Raw genomic sequence first — 19,972 nt, 5'->3', positions numbered from 1 at the left:
CTGTAGAATTCCTTCCTCCTGAGTGCCAGGCTGGACCCCTTTGGAACGTGTGTCTTGTGAGCTGCTGTTAGTCAGGGTCCGGTCGCTCAGAGCATTTCTTTATGACTAGTTGCTGTACAGAAAGGCGGGGAAGGTGAAAGGAATATTTCTGGGCTTTGTGGCTTGCTTTGGAGGAGAGAAATTTCCATTTCTATGACTCACCTTGGGGAAGAGGATTTCTGTTTTTTTATTTTGTTTTGTTTTGTTTTCAAGATTTATTTTATTTATTTGAAAGAGAGAGAGGTAGAGTCAGAGAGAGAGAGAGAGGTCTTCCATTCGCTGGTTCATTCCCCAAATGACTGCAACGGTCAGAGCTGAGCTGATCCGAAGCCAGGAGCCAGGAGCCTCTTCTGGGTCTCCCACGCGGGTGCAGGGGCCCAAGGACTTGTGCCATCTTGTACTGCTTTCCCAGGCCACAGCAGAGAGCTGGACTGGAAGTGGAGCAGCTGGGACTCGAATTGGAGCCCATCTGGGATGCCGGCACTGCAGGCCGCGGCTTTAACCCACTGTGCCACGGCGCCAGCCCCGAGGATTTCTGGTTTCTATGACAGACTTCCCAGGAGAAAGAGGGGTGAGAGACAAAAGGGCAGGAGATGGTGAGAGAGACCTGCATTCTCAGGCTGCTTCTAAGGCCTTCTAACCACCTTTAGTTCAAAGTACTCAGTGTGCCAAAGCCCCATGCTGAGCCTAAACAAACATACCAAGCAATTCTCTAATTCTCTGCAGACATCAACTGCATGTCCCACAATTTAACTCAGATCTGATGCCGTCTTCCTGGAGTTATGTCAGACCCCACAGTTAAGGGCTCAGTCCCACAATACCACTCCCATGCCACTTGCAATCCCATGTCCATGCTGTCACTCATGCTTCTGACCTACTGGCTATACATATCTGAGATTCACACAACCTCTCCCCTGTTTGATCATTTGCTAGGGTATCTCACAGAACTCAGGAAAGCAATTTACCTGGTGGATTAGCAGTTTATTATAAAAGGATACAGCTGAGGAATAGGTAGATTTAAAAGAGGTAGAGGCAAGGTGTATGAAAGCAGGCGTGGAGCTTCCGTGCCGGCCTATCAGGGTTGATTAAATCAAAGGACATTGGTGATTGGGTTGATCTCCAGAAGGGAAGTTCCCCCTCCACCCAAGTCACACACTGGTTCCCTGGGCAGGAGTGCCCCCTGTAGTTCCCTAAGGGCTTTCCAGAAGTCAGTTCAACGTCAGCTCAGGTGTGGTTGTAAGGGACTTGTTACTGGTAACAAAGGATTTCTTTCACCCTCATTGCTCGTATCACTTAGGAAATTCCAAGGGTTTGGTTCTGTGCCAGGAATGGGCCAAAGACCAAACATCTGTTTCTTGTTAGAGGTCCCATCACACAGCCTTATTCCATCTTTACTCACGCTGCTCCTGCCTCTGTTCACAATGCTTCCATCAGTCCTCAGCCACAGTAAGCTCATTTCTGCCTCAGGGCCTTTGCCCTAACTGCTCGTTTGCCTGAAAGAGTTTCCCTACAGCCTCATCCTTTCATTCAGGTCTTAGCCCAGATGTCATCTCAGAGATGCCCTTGTGATCCAGGCCAACTCCTTCCTGGCAAGCTGGTCATGTGAAACGCCAGACAGTAAATATTTTCAACTTTATGGGCCACATGATCTCTGTCACAACTGCTCGTTTCTGTTGTAGCATAGAAGTAGCCACAGACAAGATAGAGAGACATGAGTGAGGCTATGTTCTTATAAATATTTATCTATGGAAGCCATTAAAAGCAAAATTACAATAAATCTAATGTTTTAGAACTTTGGTTGGTTTTAATTATGATTCTAGAATTGGGTAGCAGTCTAGACCAAAAATGATTCATAATTTCCCACTCCACTATATGGGCGGATCATATTTATAGCCAAAGAAAAGGAGGTGACATACAGAAAACAGAAACGAGATACAGAGCCAGATTGGTTACAGCTGCCATCTGTCTTATTTGGGCATGGTTAGAACAATTGTTTGCTTGTGATTGGCTGAGACTCAGCTACTTGTTACAATAGAAGGTGATAGTCTGCAGAAACCTTTAAGCCAGACTTAAAAGGTATGGAAGCAGCTTTAGGCTAAACTTAACACTGAAGTTTGAATCTCATATAATTTTTTGCATAACATGAGTATCCTTTTGACTTTTTTTGGTCAGCTATTTGAAAATGTGGAAATCATTCTTCGTTTTTAGGCGACAAAGGCAGGACTTGACCCATGAGCTGATGAGGTTTGCTGACCCCTGCTCTGCACTAGTATCCATTATATTTTCCTCTTACTGATAGCTGCAGTATGTATTCATTTGTTTGTGTGTCATCTGTCTCTCCTGGTAGACTGGAAGTTCCTTGAAGGCAGGTTCTTTGTCTTATTCACTGTGTTACTGTAGGGATTTGGCTTACCCTGACCACAGCCACCATGGACATAACCACCCTCTTGGCCATTACCACCATTTTGCCCTACATGTGACCCTAGAGGTCATCCCAAGCTCTGTGAGGTAAACAAAGCCATTAGGATAACCTTCTCCTCTTATCTGATGCCTAGAATGGCTCTTATAAATGTAAATATTTCCTGAAAAAGTCCAGGTGCACACCAAGTAGCCACAGGTCACCTTGTTCTACAGGACCCTTTTCCTCCTGCCTTCTGGTGCAGAGATCCATGTATCTTCCAGCTACACAAGACCATGCTCCTGTCCTAGGTTCCCCCACTCGATTATACTCTGTGGTCTTGGATTTGTCTTCTCTTTTTGGTCTCTCTGCACCTTCCCCCTTTGGTGGCTTATTCTTGTATACTGGGATATGGCCATGCTTTTTGAATATCAGTGATTGAATGAATACACTTATATAGTCCATGAGTTGCTACATCCAATAAAGTCCTGCTTCCAGAGATCTCCTGTATATCACATTCCAGGCCCCATTCCCTGCCTAGGGCTTCATCTGTACCTCTCTGTGCCTGATTTCTCAAGCCTTCCTGACTCCTTGTCCCTCGCTCAAATCGCCCACATCCAGGCTACACCAGAGTACAGTACCTTGGTAGAGCATTTTTTTTTTTTTTTTTTTGACAGGCAGAGTGGACAGTGAGAGAGAGAGACAGAGAGAAAGGTCTTCCTTTGCCATTGGTTCGCCCTCCAATGGCCACCATGGCCGGTGCGCTGCGGATGGCGCACTGCGCTGATCTGAAGCCAGGAGCCAGGCGCTTCTCCTGGTCTCCCGTGGGGGGCAGGGCTCAAGCACTTGGGCCATCCTCCACTGCACTCCCTGGCCACAGCAGAGAGCTGGCCTGGAAGAGGGGCAACCGGGACGGAATCTGGTGCCCCGACCAGGACTAGAACCCGGTGTGCCGGCGCCACAAGGGGGAGGATTAGCTTAGTGAGCCGCGGCTCCGGCCAGTAGAGCATTTCTTTTATTATGGCTCTTCTCTGCAAATGACAAAAAAAAACTTCTTGCTATTTCCCCATTTAGTATAAAGCCAAACTCTTGCATTGGGCATACAAGGCTCTTGCCATTAGTTCCTCCCAGCTCTCCCAACTGTATCTCTGAGCCTTCTCTGGTATGAGCCTTCTGTTCCTGAAGACTCATCTCCGCTTTGTCCCTGTGTCTGCTGCTTATTCCCAGCTCTGACTTCTGCTTAGCCTTTGTCACAGAACCAGTTGGCTTTCTCTGCCAACTGCGAGGGATACAACATCAGTCTGCAGTGAGTGGTGGGAAACCAGAAGAATGGAGCAGGGCCTGTGGATAGCTGGAAGATGACAGGTGAATGTGACATACATGTTATAAGTGTTAATAAAGTGAGTTATGTGGGACTTGGCTATCATGAGATTGGTTGCATTGTCTAGGCCAGTGCTTGTCACATCACTGAGCAGACAGATATTTGGGGACTCTTACTCAGATGCAGACTCTGGCAGGAGGTCTGTGATGGGGCCTGTGATTATGTATTTTATTTAAAAAATCTATTCCTAACTTTTTAAAAAGATTTATTTATTTACTTGAGAGGCAGAGTTACAGATACAGAGAAAGGTCTTATACCTGCTGGTTTACTCCCCAAATGTCTGTAATGGCTGGAGCTGAGCCAATCCAAAGCCAGGAGCCAGGAGCTTCTACTGGGTCTCCCACACGTGTGCAGGGGCCCAAGCACTGGGCCATCTTCTACTGCTTTCCCAGGCCACAACAGAGAGCTGGATTGGAAGAGGAGCAGCCGGGACTAGAACCGGTGCCCATATGGGATGCCTGTGTCACAGGTGGAGGCTTTGCCTACTACACCACAGCACCTGCCCCAGAGATTATGTGTCTTTAACAAGCACCCAGGGCTGCCTACTTCTGGTTCTAGGATGACTCTGTGTACCCAAGGATCTACTGAATGGCTTAGAAAAGGAGCCTTGTTTGTATGACTTAGATCTGGAGAAAGAGGCCATTGGCTTGCCCCTCACATGCCTATGTATCATGAGGACCCCGTAAGAGCCCTGATCTACAATGAAAATATTTCTTGCATTCTGAATAATTGAAAAAATATGTGATGATTCAAGCCTTCTTGATGCGGTAAAGGGGTAGTGCTGGAAGCTGAGGATGAAGCTGATTGTATATGGCCACAGCCGACAGAGAAGAAGCATTTTTAATCCTGAGCCAGTGGGAGATGAAAAGATTCTAATGTTTATTGGGCTCCCAGCCTGTCTACACACACACACACACACATACACACACGAACATGCACATAAACACATACATGGCATGGGTCTTCTCCAAGGGGCACCTCTTCTGACCCACTATAGCATGTACTTCAGAATCCATGTCTGTCTTCAGTACCCTAACAAAGCTGTAGGAATCCTTTCTCTAGGGTGTATGTCCAAACAGAAGAGCCAGTAGGAGAGTATTTTGCTGATATGATAAATTTGACTGTTACAGCAGTTCCTCTTTAATGATTAGCCTAGCCTTTGTTTCTTTGGCTAATCAATAGCTGACCTGTTGATAAAATTGTGTGTCATTTCCCCTTAGCTTATCTTCCTGCAAACTGCAAGCTATCCTGATTAATGATTTTAATGCCACTTCCCTCATTCCAGTAATTTCCCCTCTGCTTTGTTCACAGAGATCTTCTGCTTGGCTGACTGAACTCTGATCTCAGTATAGCATCATGGCCATGGTAAGCTGTGGGGTGCCTCACCCTCCCGGTGCCAGGTGCAGACAAGCACAGGATGTGTACCCAGGGACTGTTGGTTTAAACAAAGGGCTGTTTGCTTAGCTGTGGTGGGGGTGGGGGACATGAAAAATATAGCTTCTTGTTCTTTTTTTTTTTCTTCACACTATTTTAATTCTTTCAAGGGTAGTGAGTAACCTGACCCTGAAAATCAGTTCAAAGAGAAAATCCTTTTACTATCCTGAGAATACAAGTTACAGTTTTGTCTGTGCAGAATGCTGCGTGTTCATTTTAGAACATTTAGGCAAATAAAAAGGAAAAACTCCCACTCCTGTGGCTTCTGCCTCCCAGACGGGACTGCTGGGGACACTTTGGAGAAGCCCGTTGTGTCGGCCTCTTCCAGAGAGAGGTTTCCTGGTGACGCAGGCTCCTCGGGCCCCCTCCTGCTTTCCACTGAGACCAGGAGTCTCAGATCTTGGTTGTCTGATCTTTGGAATGGGTTTGGAATTGGATCCCTCTGAGAGTTCTGTGAAGTTCAGTGCTGAGGTGGAAGCTGAGCCTCTGAGGTGCAAACACAGCTCCTCTAAGGCAGGCCATCTGCTCCCTGTCCTCCCACCGGAGAGGGCGTCTGGGTAGGCAGCTGACTCCTGACCCCACTCTTTTGGGAAGCAATAATGGACGTAGAATCCTAGTCCTGGAGAGGAACTGCTGTCCTGCCAACCATAGATGCCTTCCTTTTGGAAGATGGATGTGTAAAGTAAACTATGCGGAACAAACAGTAATATACTCTTACAATTTTCTTTTCACGTGAAACACTCTAGATTTCCCTGCACAATACCTGACGGTCAGAACTTATTCAAGTCTGCCTAAAATCTCTTGTGTGTTATTTAAAATCTACCTCTTGTTGATTGATTCTCCCTGCACACGAGACGATACATTCAGAAATGCTGATGGTGGCCCTGCTTGCGCTGCCCATGGGACTAGCTTCTGGGAGCTCAGAATGAATGGGATGCTCTTCCTGACTTCCACAAGCCTGTGACCTCCCTGCGTGTGAAGACTGTGGCGGGGGACCCTGTGGTGTGCTATCCACGAAGCAAAACCCCTCAGTGCTCTCAGCTGTCCTCACAGAATCCATTTCTCCATTAAGACAGTTATTTATTGGGACAGATAAAGGACATTTTTTAACTGACAGTTTTTATTTTAGGCATAAAATGTTTAAGACCTATCTAAATGGGATCTATTTATGGGGTGCAGTGTGCTGTTTTGATACATGTATACATTGCATAATGTCCTATCAGGTTAAATATATCTGTCTCCTCAGACATTTAACATTTCTTTATGGCAAAAACATCCCAAATCCTATCTTCTAATCTTTTTTCTTTCTTTAAAACTGAATATTTTATTAATTTTTTGAGATAATATTCTTTTTTTAAGATTTTATTGAATTTTTTGAGAGGCAAAGTTACAGGCAGAGGGAGAGATGGAGAGAAATATGTTGCATCTGCTGGTTCCCTCCCCAAATGGCCACAATGGCTGGAGCTGGGCTGATCTGAGCCAGGAGCCAGGAGCTTCTTCCAGGACATGAAGCAGCACCCATATGGGATTCCGGCGCCAGAGGGAGAGGCTTAGCCTACTGTGCCACAATGCCAGCCCCTTGAGATAACATGTTTAATTTACATTATAATCAAAGTCTTCTTGGATCAACTAAATAGAGTTCAGTAACAAAAAGGAAAAGGACCATAGTCAGCAGGAAAATAGGCAAGGGCTATAAACGGTAATCAAATGAAAAGATGTTCAGCCTCACGATGTAAACTTTCAAATGGTCATAAAGCCTGACATAGTTGCAATATTGAAATTCCAACTGTTTTCCATCACTTTATTATAGACGCTACTCATAGGTATAATATATTTAAATAGTGGTAAAGAGAACAGTTTCATGTTCTGCTCCCCCTTCTCCCCCTTCTTAAGTACAGGAAAATGCTTGGAGGAGCCGGCACTGTGGCTCAGCAGGTTGAGCTGCCGCCTGTGACACGGGCGTCTCTGTGGGCTCCGATTTGAGTCCCAGCTGCTTGACTTCTCACCCAGCTCCTTGCTAATGATCCTGAGAAAGCAGCGGAAGATGGCCCAAGTGCTTGGGCCCCTGCACCCATGTAGGAGACCCAGATGGAGTTCCTGGCTCAGCCCTGGTCATTATGGCCATTTGGGAAGTGAACCAGCAGATGAAAGATCTGTCTGTTTCTCCCTCTCTCTATGTAACTCCACCTTTCAAATAAATAAGTAAATAAATCTTTTTAAAAATTATTTATTTATTTGAGAGGTAGAGTCATAGACATAGAGGGAGAGAGAAAGAAAGGTCTTCCATCCACTGGTTTGCTCCCCGAATGGCAGCAACAGCTAGAGCTGAGCTGATCCGAAGCCAGGAGCCAGGAGCTTCTTCTGGATCTCCCACGTGGGCTCAGGGGCCCAAGCACTTGGACCATCCTCTGCTGCCTTCCCAGGCCACAGCAGAGAGCTAGATTGGAAGAGGAGCAGCCTGAGACATGAACTGGTGCCCATATGGGATGCTGGCCCTTCAGATGGAGGCTGAGCCTACTATGCCACAGTTCTGGCACCAATAAATAAGTCTTTAAAAAAAAAAAGAAAGGAAAATGCTTAGAATGCAGTAAGTAGGGCCAGCGCCGCGGCTCACTAGGCTAATCCTCCGCCTTGCGGCGCCAGCACACCGGGTTCTAGTCCCGGCCGGGGCGCCGGATTCTGTCCCGGTTGCCCCTCTTCCAGGCCAGCCCTCTGCTGTGGCCAGGGAGTGCAGTGGAGGATGGCCCAGGTGCTTGGGCCCTGCACCCCATGGGAGACCAGGAAAAGCACCTGGCTCCTGGCTCCTGCCATCGGATCAGCGCGGTGCGCCGGCCGCAGCGCACCAGCCGCGGCGGCCATTGAAGGGTGAACCAACGGCAAAAAGGAAGACCTTTCTCTCTGTCTCTCTCTCTCACTGTCCACTCTGCCTGTAAAAAAAAAAAAAAAAAAAAAAAAAAAAAGAATGCAGTAAGTAAAGTAGGATACAAATATTATAATTCATCCTAAATTTATGCTTTATCTAATAACCTTTATGATATATATGCTTATATTATATCTTACAGTTTGTTTACTCCAGATGGCAGTTATGGGTGTTTAATTTTCTTAATTTTTTTAAATTTCAAATTCCCTACAATAACCTTATGTTTTAAAGGCCATGTATTCAAAAATCTTAAAAATTTTTTTACAAAGGTGTAATTTGCATATAGTAAAATGCACAGGCCTTAAGGTGGCTGGTAGTTGAGTTTTGACAAACATATTCACATTTGTATACCATGCAATGTGTCCTTCCATCAAGAAAGGATGTATGCCCACCCTTGGAAACTCCTCAACATGCCTCTCAGGTTTGTCCCCACTCTGTTCTCTACCCAGAAACCCAACGGCTATCTCTTGTCAACACAGATCAGTTTAGCTTGCTCTATGGAATCCTGTAGTGCAATCATACAGTATGTACTTTTTTGTGTTTGGCTTCTTTCTCTGAACATATACTTTTTTTGCAGTTCATGATGTATCCATAGTTTGTTCTCCCATTGCTTTTTTAGTACTCATTAATATCCTACTGGATTCCATTCCAGTTTTTCTGACATTTATTTATTTATTTAAAGATTTATTTATTTGAAAGAGTTACACAGGGAGAGAGGGAGAGATAGAGAGGTCTTCCATCTGCTAGTTCACTCCTCAGTTGGCCATAATGGCCGGAGCTGCACTGATCCAAAGCCAGGAGCCAGGAGCCTCTTCCGGGTCTCCCACGTGGTTGGAGGGGCCCAAGGACTTGGGCTATCTTCTACTGCCCTCCCAGGCCATAGCAGAGAGCCGGATCAGAAGTGGAGCAGCCTGGACTCGAACCAGTGCCCATATGGGATGTCGGCACTGCAGGCTGTGGCCCTGCCCGCTAAGCCACAGCACCGGCCCCCATTTATTATTTTTATCATTAATAAACAGTGGTATTTTATCAATTGTAATAGATATTCATTTTTTTAAAAAAGACCTACTTATTTATTTGAGAGAGTTATAGAGAAAGAGAAGGAGAGAGAGAGAGAGAGAGAGAGAGATCGTCCATCAGCTTGTTCACTCCCCAAATGGCCTCAACAACCCGGCTGGGCCAAGTTAAAGCCAGGAGCCAAGAGCTTCTTCTGGGTCTCTCACGTGGGTGCAGGGTGCCAAGCACTTGGGCCATCCTCTTCTGCTTTCCCAGGTGCATTAGCAGAGAGCTGGATCAGAAGTGGAGCATCCAGAACTTGAACTGGTGCTCGAATGGGATGCCAGTGCTGCAGGCCGTGGCTTTAACCTGCTGCGCCACAATGCCAGCCCCATAGCTATTCATTTTTGTCTTTCTTTCCCACATCCCCTCTGTTTCCCTTGCCTCTTATCACAGTGGGCTTTACTGGGATGGAATGACTTGTCTTCCAAAATGGACAGTAGTAGATTAACCAATATAGGGTTTGCAAGGTTAACATTTCTTGACCTTTTTCCAGGTAAAAAGAGTCATGGAGAATGCTAATTGATAGACTGTACCACCCTTGCGAATCCCTCTATTGGTTCATCTTTGTTAGATATTGATTTAATCCTTCAGCAATGCAGTTGGCTTTAAGTGTTTGAGTACAATCCAAAATTTTTGAGTACTAGAGTTCCAAACAACCTTGTGAAGCATTCAGCTCAGAAAGCTGTCTCATGGCGAGGCCAAAGGCCATGTTGGAATTTTGACAGCAAATCACCAATTTGCTTATTGTAGAGGAAGAAAAGTAAAGTTGCTGCATTCATTTTCCAGGGCTGCTGATCCAAAGTACCGCAGACTGGGTGGCTTAAAATAGGAATTTATTACCTCATGGTTCTGAAGGCCAGAAATCCAAAGTCAAGGCATCAGCAGCATCATGCCCCTCTGAAAACTCTACAGGAACCTGTCCTTGCTTCTCGCTAGTTTCTGGTGGCTTGCAGGCAAACTTAGGCGTGCCTTGGCTTGCTGCTGTATCCTTTTGGTCTCTGCCTTTGTCATCATGTGGTATTCGCCACGTGTCTCTCTTCACACTGCTGTCTTCTTACAAGGACACCATTCATACTGGATTAGAAGCCCACTCGCCTCCTGTGTGACCTCATCTTAACTGACTACATCTCTGCCATGACCCTGTTTCTAAATAAGGTCACATTTTGCAGTCCCGTGATTTAGGATTTCAACACGCATTTTGGGGCTGGGGGATATTTTTCAAGTGATCACAGCACCCAGAGAGGTTGAGGTCACAGATCTCTTCCTTTCTCCATCAAGCGTAGAGAGAGGGACCACCAAGCACTGAACGCTGAATGCACCTGTGCGAGAACACTTGACAGTATTTCAGCAGAGAAGGCCCACTCCCCTGCTGTACCTGCTACGTGCATGGGCTTCATGTGGACATAGTAAGTCAGAGACATCCGGGCCACAGTGGACTAACACAGTCAGCTCAAATCTGGCTCACTGGAGGATTGCCCTAAGGAGATGAAAACCCTCCATTCCTTTAGACGGCCTTTGTACATCCTTGGATGAAGTTAAATCACCAGAATGCTTTAGCTCCATTCTACACTGTTTTTGCCACCTTGTATAAATGCCCTCTCCTAGAATCTGCCTTGTCATAGTCTATCCAGTTGCATTAAATTATATTATAATAGATAAAAGAATCTCACTATCAATATTTATTATGGTAGTGTGGTTGAACTCATATTTAATGATGATGATAGCCATCTAATTTGAGTTTTTGTTTTACTTTGTTCTGGGTCTTATGCTAAGTGCTTTCCTGTATTATCTTCATTATTATAACAATGCATGCATTGATATCATAAGTTCCAATACATAGGTGAGAAAAACGAAACTTGCTTAAGTAACACAGTTGAAAAAGGTTGAAGTCAGGATTCAAACCCAGGTCTGTTCCACTCTGGTGTCTCTACTCCTTCCAAATCATCTCACTGTAGCAGGTGCTGGCCATGCCCTCCTTCCCCAGCCTCTGGACAGCACACTGCCCTGGTTTGCCTCTTACCTCCAAGGCTGCTGTCTTCAGTCATCTTTTCTTTGCTGGACCTAACTGTTGGAGAGTCCCAGGATCATCCTAGGATCCTGTCCTTTTTTATCTTCATTTGCTCCCTAGGCCATCTCATCCAATACCATCCAAACGCTGATGCAGCCCACCTTTGTCATGTAGACTTGACTCTGAATTGTATAACCAGCTGTGCCTTTGATAGCTCCACTTGGATATTTAATAGACTTCCTAAACTCAACATTTGGAAAGCAGGACTTCTAAATCACATCCCACTGCCACCCCAGATCTGGTAGTCCTCCTGCAGTTTTCCCCATCTGGGCAAACGATCCCCTTCTGCACTCAAGCTGCTCAGGGAAAAGGCCATAGAGTCCGACTTGCTGCTTCTCTCCTCACCTCCCACACCAGTCCATCAGTAAGCTCCGTCGCCTTTGCTCCCAAACACGTGCTGAGTCTTGATTTCCATCTCACCCACTCCGCCCTCATCTGGCATTGATCCCACCCCCAGATCTTGGCCCAGACTCTTCTCTGGTCTCTGCCTCTCCCCCACAGCAGCCCAAGTGATCTTTTGAATGTGTGAATCAGGCCCCAGTGTCCCCATCTTCTTGCTTGAAACGAATCAGTGGCTTCCTACTGCACTTAGAGTAAAATACAAACTCCTTAACTAGCTTGGAAGGGCTGCCTGCCACTTCTCTAATTTTCTTTCTTGCATTATTTTAAAGTAAAGGTTTTATCTATTTGTTTTATCTTTTTATTTTTTTTTTTTATTTTTTTATTTTTTTTTTTTTTTGACAGGCAGAGTGGACAGTGAGAGAGAGAGAGACAGAGAGAAAGGTCTTCCTTTTGCCGTTGGTTCACCCTCCAATGGCCGCCGAGGCCGGCGCGCTGCGGCCGGCGCACCGCGCTGATCCGATGGCAGGAGCCAGGAGCCAGGTGCTTTTCCTGGTCTCCCATGGGGTGCAGGGCCCAAGCACCTGGGCCATCCTCCACTGCACTCCCTGGCCACAGCAGAGGGCTGGCCTGGAAGAGGGGCAACCGGGACAGAATCCGGCGCCCCGACCGGGACTAGAACCCGGTGTGCCGGCGCCGCAAGGCGGAGGATTAGCCTAGTGAGCCGCGGCGCCGGCCTTATTTGTTTTATCTTTTTATTTTTGAAAGGCATAATGTGTGCACACGCACACACATGAGAGAGCGCTCTTCCATCCACTGATTTACTTTCAAATGATTATAGCACTCAGGGCTGGGCTAGGTCAGCCAGGATCCTGGAACCCAACCATGTGAGCCATCACCTGCTCCTCCCAGAGTGCACGTTAGGAGGAAGTTGGATTGGAAGTGGAACCGTGACTGAAATTCAGGCACTCTGATATGGACGCCAACATCCCAAGTGGTATTTTAACTACTGCACTGCAACACCTGCCCCTCTCTTTTTTTAAATTTTCAATTTTTATTATGGAAAAGTTTAAACATATACAAAAGTAAACAGAACTCCTTTGTGTGCCTAACAATAATTATTAACTCACGGTCAATCTTATTTCTTCTTTACTTACCTCTCCTCCCACTTGTGTTAATTTGAAAAAAAGTCAGACATCTTATCATTTCAGCCATAAACTATTTTAAATCTGTATAAGCCTCTTAAAATATAAAATACAATGATAGTATCATTCTCATATCTAAAAATGTTGAGATTGATTCCTCAATATCATCAAATCTCAACTTGGTGTCCAAATTTCCAATTGTCTCATAAATGTCTGTGTTTGATTAAGGATCTGAATACAGTTCACATATGATCATGGATAGGACTTTTTCATCTCTTTTAAACTGCAGCTCCCTCTGTTTCTTTTTAAATTCCCTCTACATTGTATTTGTTGGAGAAACAGGATTATTTGTTAAATAGTATTGCTTATAGTCTGGATTTTCTGATGGCAACACTGTAGGATGGTTTAACATTTTCCTCTCTGTTTACTGTAAGTGGGTTTTTAGCTCTAGTGCCTTTATTGGATTCCGGTTTAATTTTTTTCCCTTTTGTGGGGGAACAGGATTGCTTGGTAGATGGGGGTGTAACTAATGTTACCACTGCCCTCCTTGCCCACCAAGTTGGGCCACCCTGGCCTCTGACCCACCCGCTGCAGCCATGACTGTCAGCTCTGCCTGTAACACTTGCCCTCTGTCTCTGCATGGTCAGCTGCTTCGGGTGGCTCAGCTCCCAGCATGAGGTTCACTCTTCAGAGCAGCCCCTCTAAGGACCTCTCCATCGGCTTTGCAGCACCTCCCACCACCAGGCACTTACAGAGCATGTATCTGTGGCTTGTGCACTGCCTCCCTCTCAACTACAGCAGCTGCTCGCTGGGAGCAAGGTCCTCGTGTCTCGTGGTCACGGAGCATCTCCAGCACCTGGAATGGTGTCGGCCGTGGAGGGGCTCAGGGAAGGTTTGCCACCTGGGAGGTCAGATGCTGCTCTCAGTCACGTCACTCTCCGTGTACTCAGGCATCCAAAGGAGGGACCATCAAAGCTGCTTCAGGATTCAACGCTGCCGAAGATGCCCAGGCCCTGCGGAAGGCCATGAAAGGACTCGGTAAGTGTTCCGCTGCAGGTGGGTCGCAGGGGCCCAGGGGAGGCTGCCGTGTCCGTGGGTAGTTGTGAGTAGGGCTGCTTTTAAGAAAACACAGTGGGAACAAGTTGGCTTTTCAAGACCAGTTGGATGGGAAGGCATGAATTACATTTTCACTTTAGTGAAGAGCTTTAAATTTAAAGCACCTGTTATGGATTTCCCCAGCTGTTTAAATCTGCTTTGAGTTATGACATCGTGAACCTTCTTAAACTTTAGATTTTTTAGTAGTTGTTTTCCAGTGAGTGCAGCAATGTGTACAGCTGTGTGCACAGCTGTAAGATTGACAGAGCACTTCTGCAAACATCATCTCATTGGATGTGAGACAACCCTGCGGTTTAGGGAACGAGGCTGTTGCTCTGGTTATTTTAGTCTCATTTCACAGGTGTGAAACAGACCCAGAGGAGCCAAGCAGCTCTCACAAAAGGCTCCTAGTAAGTTGGTCCTGGCTCACACACGGCAGAACCCAGTCTCAGGCCCAGGCCTGCCGGCTCTGAGTCCACCTTCTTCCCCTTCAGTCCCTCTGCTTTCTGCTGCCGTGATGGGCACAGCTGCGACAGCACCGGCATGCAGCCTGTGGGATTCTGTGTGAGAAGGGTCTTCCAGGACTCCCCCCCCCCCCCCCCCCCAGTTAGCTTCCTAAGGGCTAAAGGCCTCCTGCTGGGATGGCTCTGCAGTCTGCTCTGGCCTACTCCCTGCCTCCAACACCTTGCCCAGGTAGGCCTTGGGCCAGGGAAGTGGCTACTATTTAGAATCTCCTTGAGATGGGGACAAATACACTTAGCATGAGGCCTCATTTCCCTGTCTTTCTATCCAGAGGATTTATTTTACGTAGCCTTAATTCTGCTGACACCAACAACTGCAGAATCAATAATAGCCAGCAGTTATTAAGCTCTGCTACGTGTCAGGCATGAAGATTAGATGCTTTTCTGTTGCATGTTTTAACCCTGACAGCAGCTTGTTGTATGCTGAGAACCCAGGTGTGAGGAGGGTGTCTAACTTGCCCAAGGTCTCAGAACTAGGAACTAGGAAGTGGTAGAGCCAGGATTCAAGGTAGCCCAACTCCAGAGCTGCAGCTGTAGCCAGTACGTGCTATTGCCAACCTCTGAACACAACGCTGCTCTAAATGCTTGCATCCTTCTCATTCTCTCTCTCTCTCTCTCTCTCTCTCTCTCTCTCTCTCTCTCATAAACAAAATGGAGAACACATTGGACCCACCAGTTTTTAGTTTTCTGGTTTTTCCCAATTTTGTGCTTCATAGCAAGGACACTATAATTCCGTATGTATATTACATGGCATTCAGAATTCTCAAAACAAGAGTCAGGAGACATTTGTCAGAAGCAGCCTTATGCAGTGCCTGCTGTACATGGGCCGGTATGAGCTGGACTCTAGGAGGAGATGGGGATTGTAAGACCTCGTGCTGGCGGTCAGAGTCCACAAGGCAAGCATAGCTAGGACCTGTGCAGAGCTGAACTGTGACCTGCTCACAATGTGATCCTGAGAGGGAGGCACAAACAAGATCCCATTGGGGTTCAAAGAGAAGAGATCACATTTCATTTGGGGGAGTCTGGCAAAACTTCTCGGAGGATGTAGAATTCGAGATGGCTTTGGGAGATGAGTGGAGTTTCAGCAGAGTTAAGAGAGAATGTATTTCAGGTGAGTGGAATAGCACACGCTGAAGCTACAGGGAGTTGTGGTGTATAGTTCTTCCTGGGTGTCAGTGGGGATTGGTTCCAGGATCTACCATGGATATCAAAATCCATGGATGCTCAAGTCCCTTATGTTAAATGGCGCAGTATTTGCATATCACTGGTACAATTCTCCCATATACTTTTTTTTTTTTTTTACAAGCAGAGTGGATAGAGAGAGAGAGAGAGAGAGAGAGAGAAAGGTCTTCCTTTTTGCCATTGGTTCACCCTCCAATGGCCGCCTTGCTGATCTGGCAGGAGCCAGGTGCTTATCCTGGTCTCCCATGCGGGTGCAGGGCCCAAGCACTTGGGCCATCCTCCACTGCACTCCCGGGCCACAGCAGAGAGCTGGCCTGGAAGAGGGGCAACTGGGACAGAATCCAGAGCCCCGACCAGGACTAGAACCCGGTGTGCCGGCGCCGCAGGCGGAGGATTAGCCTATTGAGCCACGGCACCGGCCCCTCCCATATACTTTAAATCATCTCTAGATTACTTATACCTAGTACAAATGCTATGTAAATAATTGTTATCCTGTCTTGTTTAGTGGATGACAAGAAAAAAAAAAAAAGAACTCTGTATTTGTTTAGAACAGACATGACTATTTTTCCTAATATTTTTGATCCATGGTGGGTTGAATCCAAAAGAAACCCATGGATAGGAGGCCAGCTACTGTGCAGTAGGAGGTTCTAACAGGGCAGCAGTAGGCAGCTTGGGAGCTTTCTGAGAAGGCAAATTCCAGAGGGAGGTTGGTGGGGTGCCACTGAGAATGCCACCTGCAGAAGCACACAGATGTCCCAGAGGCCTGGCCAGGGAACAACAAATGCCAGAACTGTGACGCTAAGTGGCAGGGTTCAAGCTGCTAATGAAAGTGCTCGGTGGAGAATGGAGGGCAGTATGAGTGGGTAAAGCACCAGGATTCAGGAGCTCAGTCTGTGAATCTGGCTGCCTGGTATCCGTTTATGTGGATGCTTGCAATCAGGAGTGGGAGTCTTGGATGTCAGAGTGCTGTGCCCATTCAGCACAGCCTAGGAAGCCATTGTGCGTCTTTGAGCAAGGCAGGCACACTGTGAGAGCTTTTCTTTTTGGGAGGAGGCATCTGGCAGGAATCTGGGCAGACCAATTAGGAGGTAAGAATGTGGCTTAGTGGACTTCTGCACTTGTCTAAGAAGAAACCCTGAACCCTGAGCTGGAGTGGGTAGGAATTTACAGGGGGGACAGAAAAGGCTACAGAGCAAGATTTTGTAGGACTTGGCAGGAAATTTGAGTGAGGATCAAGGGAAAGGGTAAAAAAATCAAAGCTATTTTGAGGTTCAAATTTGGTTGACTGGAGGAAGGGTGGTACCTTTCACAAAAACAGGGTGAGCAAAAGGTCATGAGTCCAGAACCTTCTCCCCCAGCAGAGAATTCTGAAGGAGAAAAGGAGGGTTGTACCTACCCTCTCTCTTTTTTCATAAAGACAGACAGTAGGCCCCAAAGGTGTGTAAACTTAAAATTCCATAGCCTTCTCCCTACCCTGCACGTTTTTCTGTGTCTCTAATTATGATGAACCTATGTTTTTTTTCATGTCTCCCAGAAATATTTCAGTAGAATCACTTTAGTCCACAACAGCTTCCCATCCAGCACAAACTCATATATTTGCGCATCCAACTGTTAGAAAGATGAGGGCAAAAGCTGAACAATCAGAATAAAGTTCCCTTGGTAAAAGCTGCTGCAAGAAACAGGCCAATTTTCTTTTCTTTTCTTTCTTTCTTTCCTTCTTTCTTTTTTTTACAATCTTGCATTTGTCATTTATTTATTTATTGCCAATTTTCACAATTTGTAATTTTGTTTTGGAAGGATGTTGTGTCATGGAGAGTTGCCCGTGGTTATACAAAGGGAACCATCTGAGATAGGGAAAGATACTTGGAGGTGAAAAACACAATTACAGATTTTAAAATACTGTGAGTGGAGCAGCCTGCGCTGCCTTACCATGGCATGCCCCCAGACAGTGGGACTTTGCAGGGTCCCCACCAGCTGTGGCCCCCTCAATCTGGGCCTACCAGCCTCCCAAACTGTAAGAAATACATTTATTTTCTTTATAAAAAATGTCTTAAAGAAAACACTTATGCATGCAGGGAGCTGCCAATTTAATCTGAAAAGCAGTGAATTAAAGACATGTTTGAGTTGTTTCAAAACTCAGAGGAAATGAGTAAGAGAGAACAGGCAAGAAAGGGCAAGACAGATGATAGGTGACCCAAAAGACATGAGTAGAATTCCAGGAGTGGGGAAGAATTATCCCAGTCAACATTTATAGAATCTTAATGAGCGCTGGGCATTGCGCTGAGTAATTCACTTAATGATTTTATTTAACACTTGCAGCAGTCCTACAGGGAAAGTGCTGTCATCATTCACATTTGGAGAAGCTGCCCATGGTATTGTCTGTGGTGGTGAACAGCTAATTCAAGGAGAGATGAAGGCAGCCCTCTGGCCTCTGTTTCCCAATAAAACAGACAAGCCCTCTTAGCAAGCTCGCAGCATGTGTTTGGGAACTCCAGTGTCCACAGAAACCGCCACCTTCTCATTCCTCTCTCAGGTCCTCTCACCCACCGCCTCCCACCTTCTCACTCTTCTCTGCAGGCACCGATGAGGACGCCATCATTCAAGTCCTTGCCTACCGCAACACCGCCCAGCGCCAGGAAATCAGGACAGCCTACAAGTCCACCATCGGCAGGGTAGGCTCAGGTTCTCCTGCCCTGGGTAGGGGGTCAGGGATTTGTCCCGACCTCTCCCGGGATCAAGATGTGTGCAGTGGACCTGTGCTTTGAAAGCTGGGTCCTTTGTCTTGTTTAAAGACGTTCTTGAAAACAGAAACCAAAATGATTTGAATGCATTGACTTCAGGGAGCTCTTGATTGTTCAGAGCCCCTTTCCTTCCAAGTCCTTGCAGGCCCTTGTTAATTGTCTGGGTTCCACCACCACCCTTCTGAGCACTAGGCAAGGCTGGGTTTCTAGGGCTACTTCTCTGGCCCCGATGACTTCTTTTAGGCCACTATAGATTCAGTCTTGCCAAACTGACTAAAGTATTTAAATCCAGTTTGTTTTCAGTAGGCTGTCCTAGGATTTGGTGTCTATTCTGACACATCCACATGAACCCATTTGTACATACATTTACTGCTTTGATGAGCCTCTATTGGGGACACCCCTCGAGTCTGGAATGCACTTTATGTGTTTATGGATGGGTGTATCCTTGTAGGAATATGCATGTGGTAGCTGATGTGTCTGTGTCTGGGTGTTTGCTCACAGGTAGTATAGATAGTAGCTTAGGCAGTCCAAGGGTGTTCCCTCACCTCTTAGGAACCTTCTGTTTAGTCTCCTGACCAGAATCTTCCTACCCAATGTTTACACATCACTGAAAACCCATCTGTGTGGTCAATGAGAATCTTTTTATTGAGGAAACCTTACCAGTGAGTGTCTCCAGGTCTTACAGTACAGTAAGTCTATGATAAACATTTTTATTCTTGAAATACTTTATAACCTGTTGGACTAAGGTACTTCTCAGGGACATGCAATAAGCTGCTGGATAGGGGAGGGCCAGCTCAGCTGTTGCCCAGAGCACCTGCATGTAGGCCATGGAGCTCCTAAGATCAGAAATGCTCAGACTATTTGCTGGATATTTTCAACTCTTCTCTGTTCCCAGTGAAATTGAATAAGCACTAATTGGCAGAACATGCATGAAATACATAAACTAGAGATCTAATCGATGTTGCCTGTTATCTTTAGGATTGCTATTTAGCTTCAGAATTAAAACTAATCTGGTGGAAGTATATTAAGATGGCCAACATTAAAGAACTGAGCACTCATTCAGTCATCCATCTGCCCGTTCATTAGAAGATGGATGTAACTTTAAAATATGCACAGTAAGTTGATAGGAAATGTTGTGGAATCAGGTTTATGGGAATCACAGACCTGGATTTGGATAGTAGCTCAGCTCCATTTTCTTTACTTTTTTTTTTTTTAATTTTTAGAGAGAGAAAAAGGCCATCAGAGTTAGATCACTCATCTGCTGGTTTGCTGCCCCAAATGCCTACAAAAGCCAGGGCTGAGCCAGGCTGAAGCCAGGAGCCTGGCACTCCATCCAGGTCTCCCATGTAGATGGCAGGGGCCTAAGTACTTGCACTGACACCTTCAGCTCCTTTTTAGTTGGTGGATCTTAAGCAGGTTCTTAAATTCTGAGGAGATGTGAAGTGAATAAATACCTTTGATGCAGAGAGAATGTTTAATGGGTATAGGAGTGCAATTGGTCAGGAAGAATAACTTCCAACATTCTATAGCACAGAAAGGTAACTGGTGTAAAACACTTGTATATCTCGAAATTCCTAGTGAAGATGATTTTGAATGTTCCCAACACAAAGAAATGAGAAATGTTTGAGGTGATGAAAGTGCTGATTACCC

The 19,972-nt window shown here is 46.1% G+C and overlaps 1 protein-coding gene across 2 annotated transcripts in view; it reads left to right on the top strand.

Moving 5' to 3' along the window:
- Positions 1–19,972, top strand: part of ANXA4 (annexin A4) — a 103,400-nt gene that overhangs the window by 60,042 nt on the left and 23,386 nt on the right. For both annotated transcript variants that reach the window (XM_051842825.2, XM_070069010.1), the window contains 3 exons: positions 5,130–5,183; positions 13,734–13,821; positions 18,159–18,253. In XM_051842825.2, the coding sequence (XP_051698785.2) occupies positions 5,175–5,183; positions 13,734–13,821; positions 18,159–18,253 (192 nt within the window). In that variant the 5' untranslated portion in view covers positions 5,130–5,174. The remainder of the gene's footprint in view (positions 1–5,129; positions 5,184–13,733; positions 13,822–18,158; positions 18,254–19,972) is intronic.

Source organism: Oryctolagus cuniculus, chromosome 2 (genome assembly GCF_964237555.1).
Source record: "Oryctolagus cuniculus chromosome 2, mOryCun1.1, whole genome shotgun sequence".
NCBI lineage: Eukaryota > Metazoa > Chordata > Mammalia > Lagomorpha > Leporidae > Oryctolagus > Oryctolagus cuniculus.
This window is presented reverse-complemented; position numbering and strand designations above follow the sequence as displayed.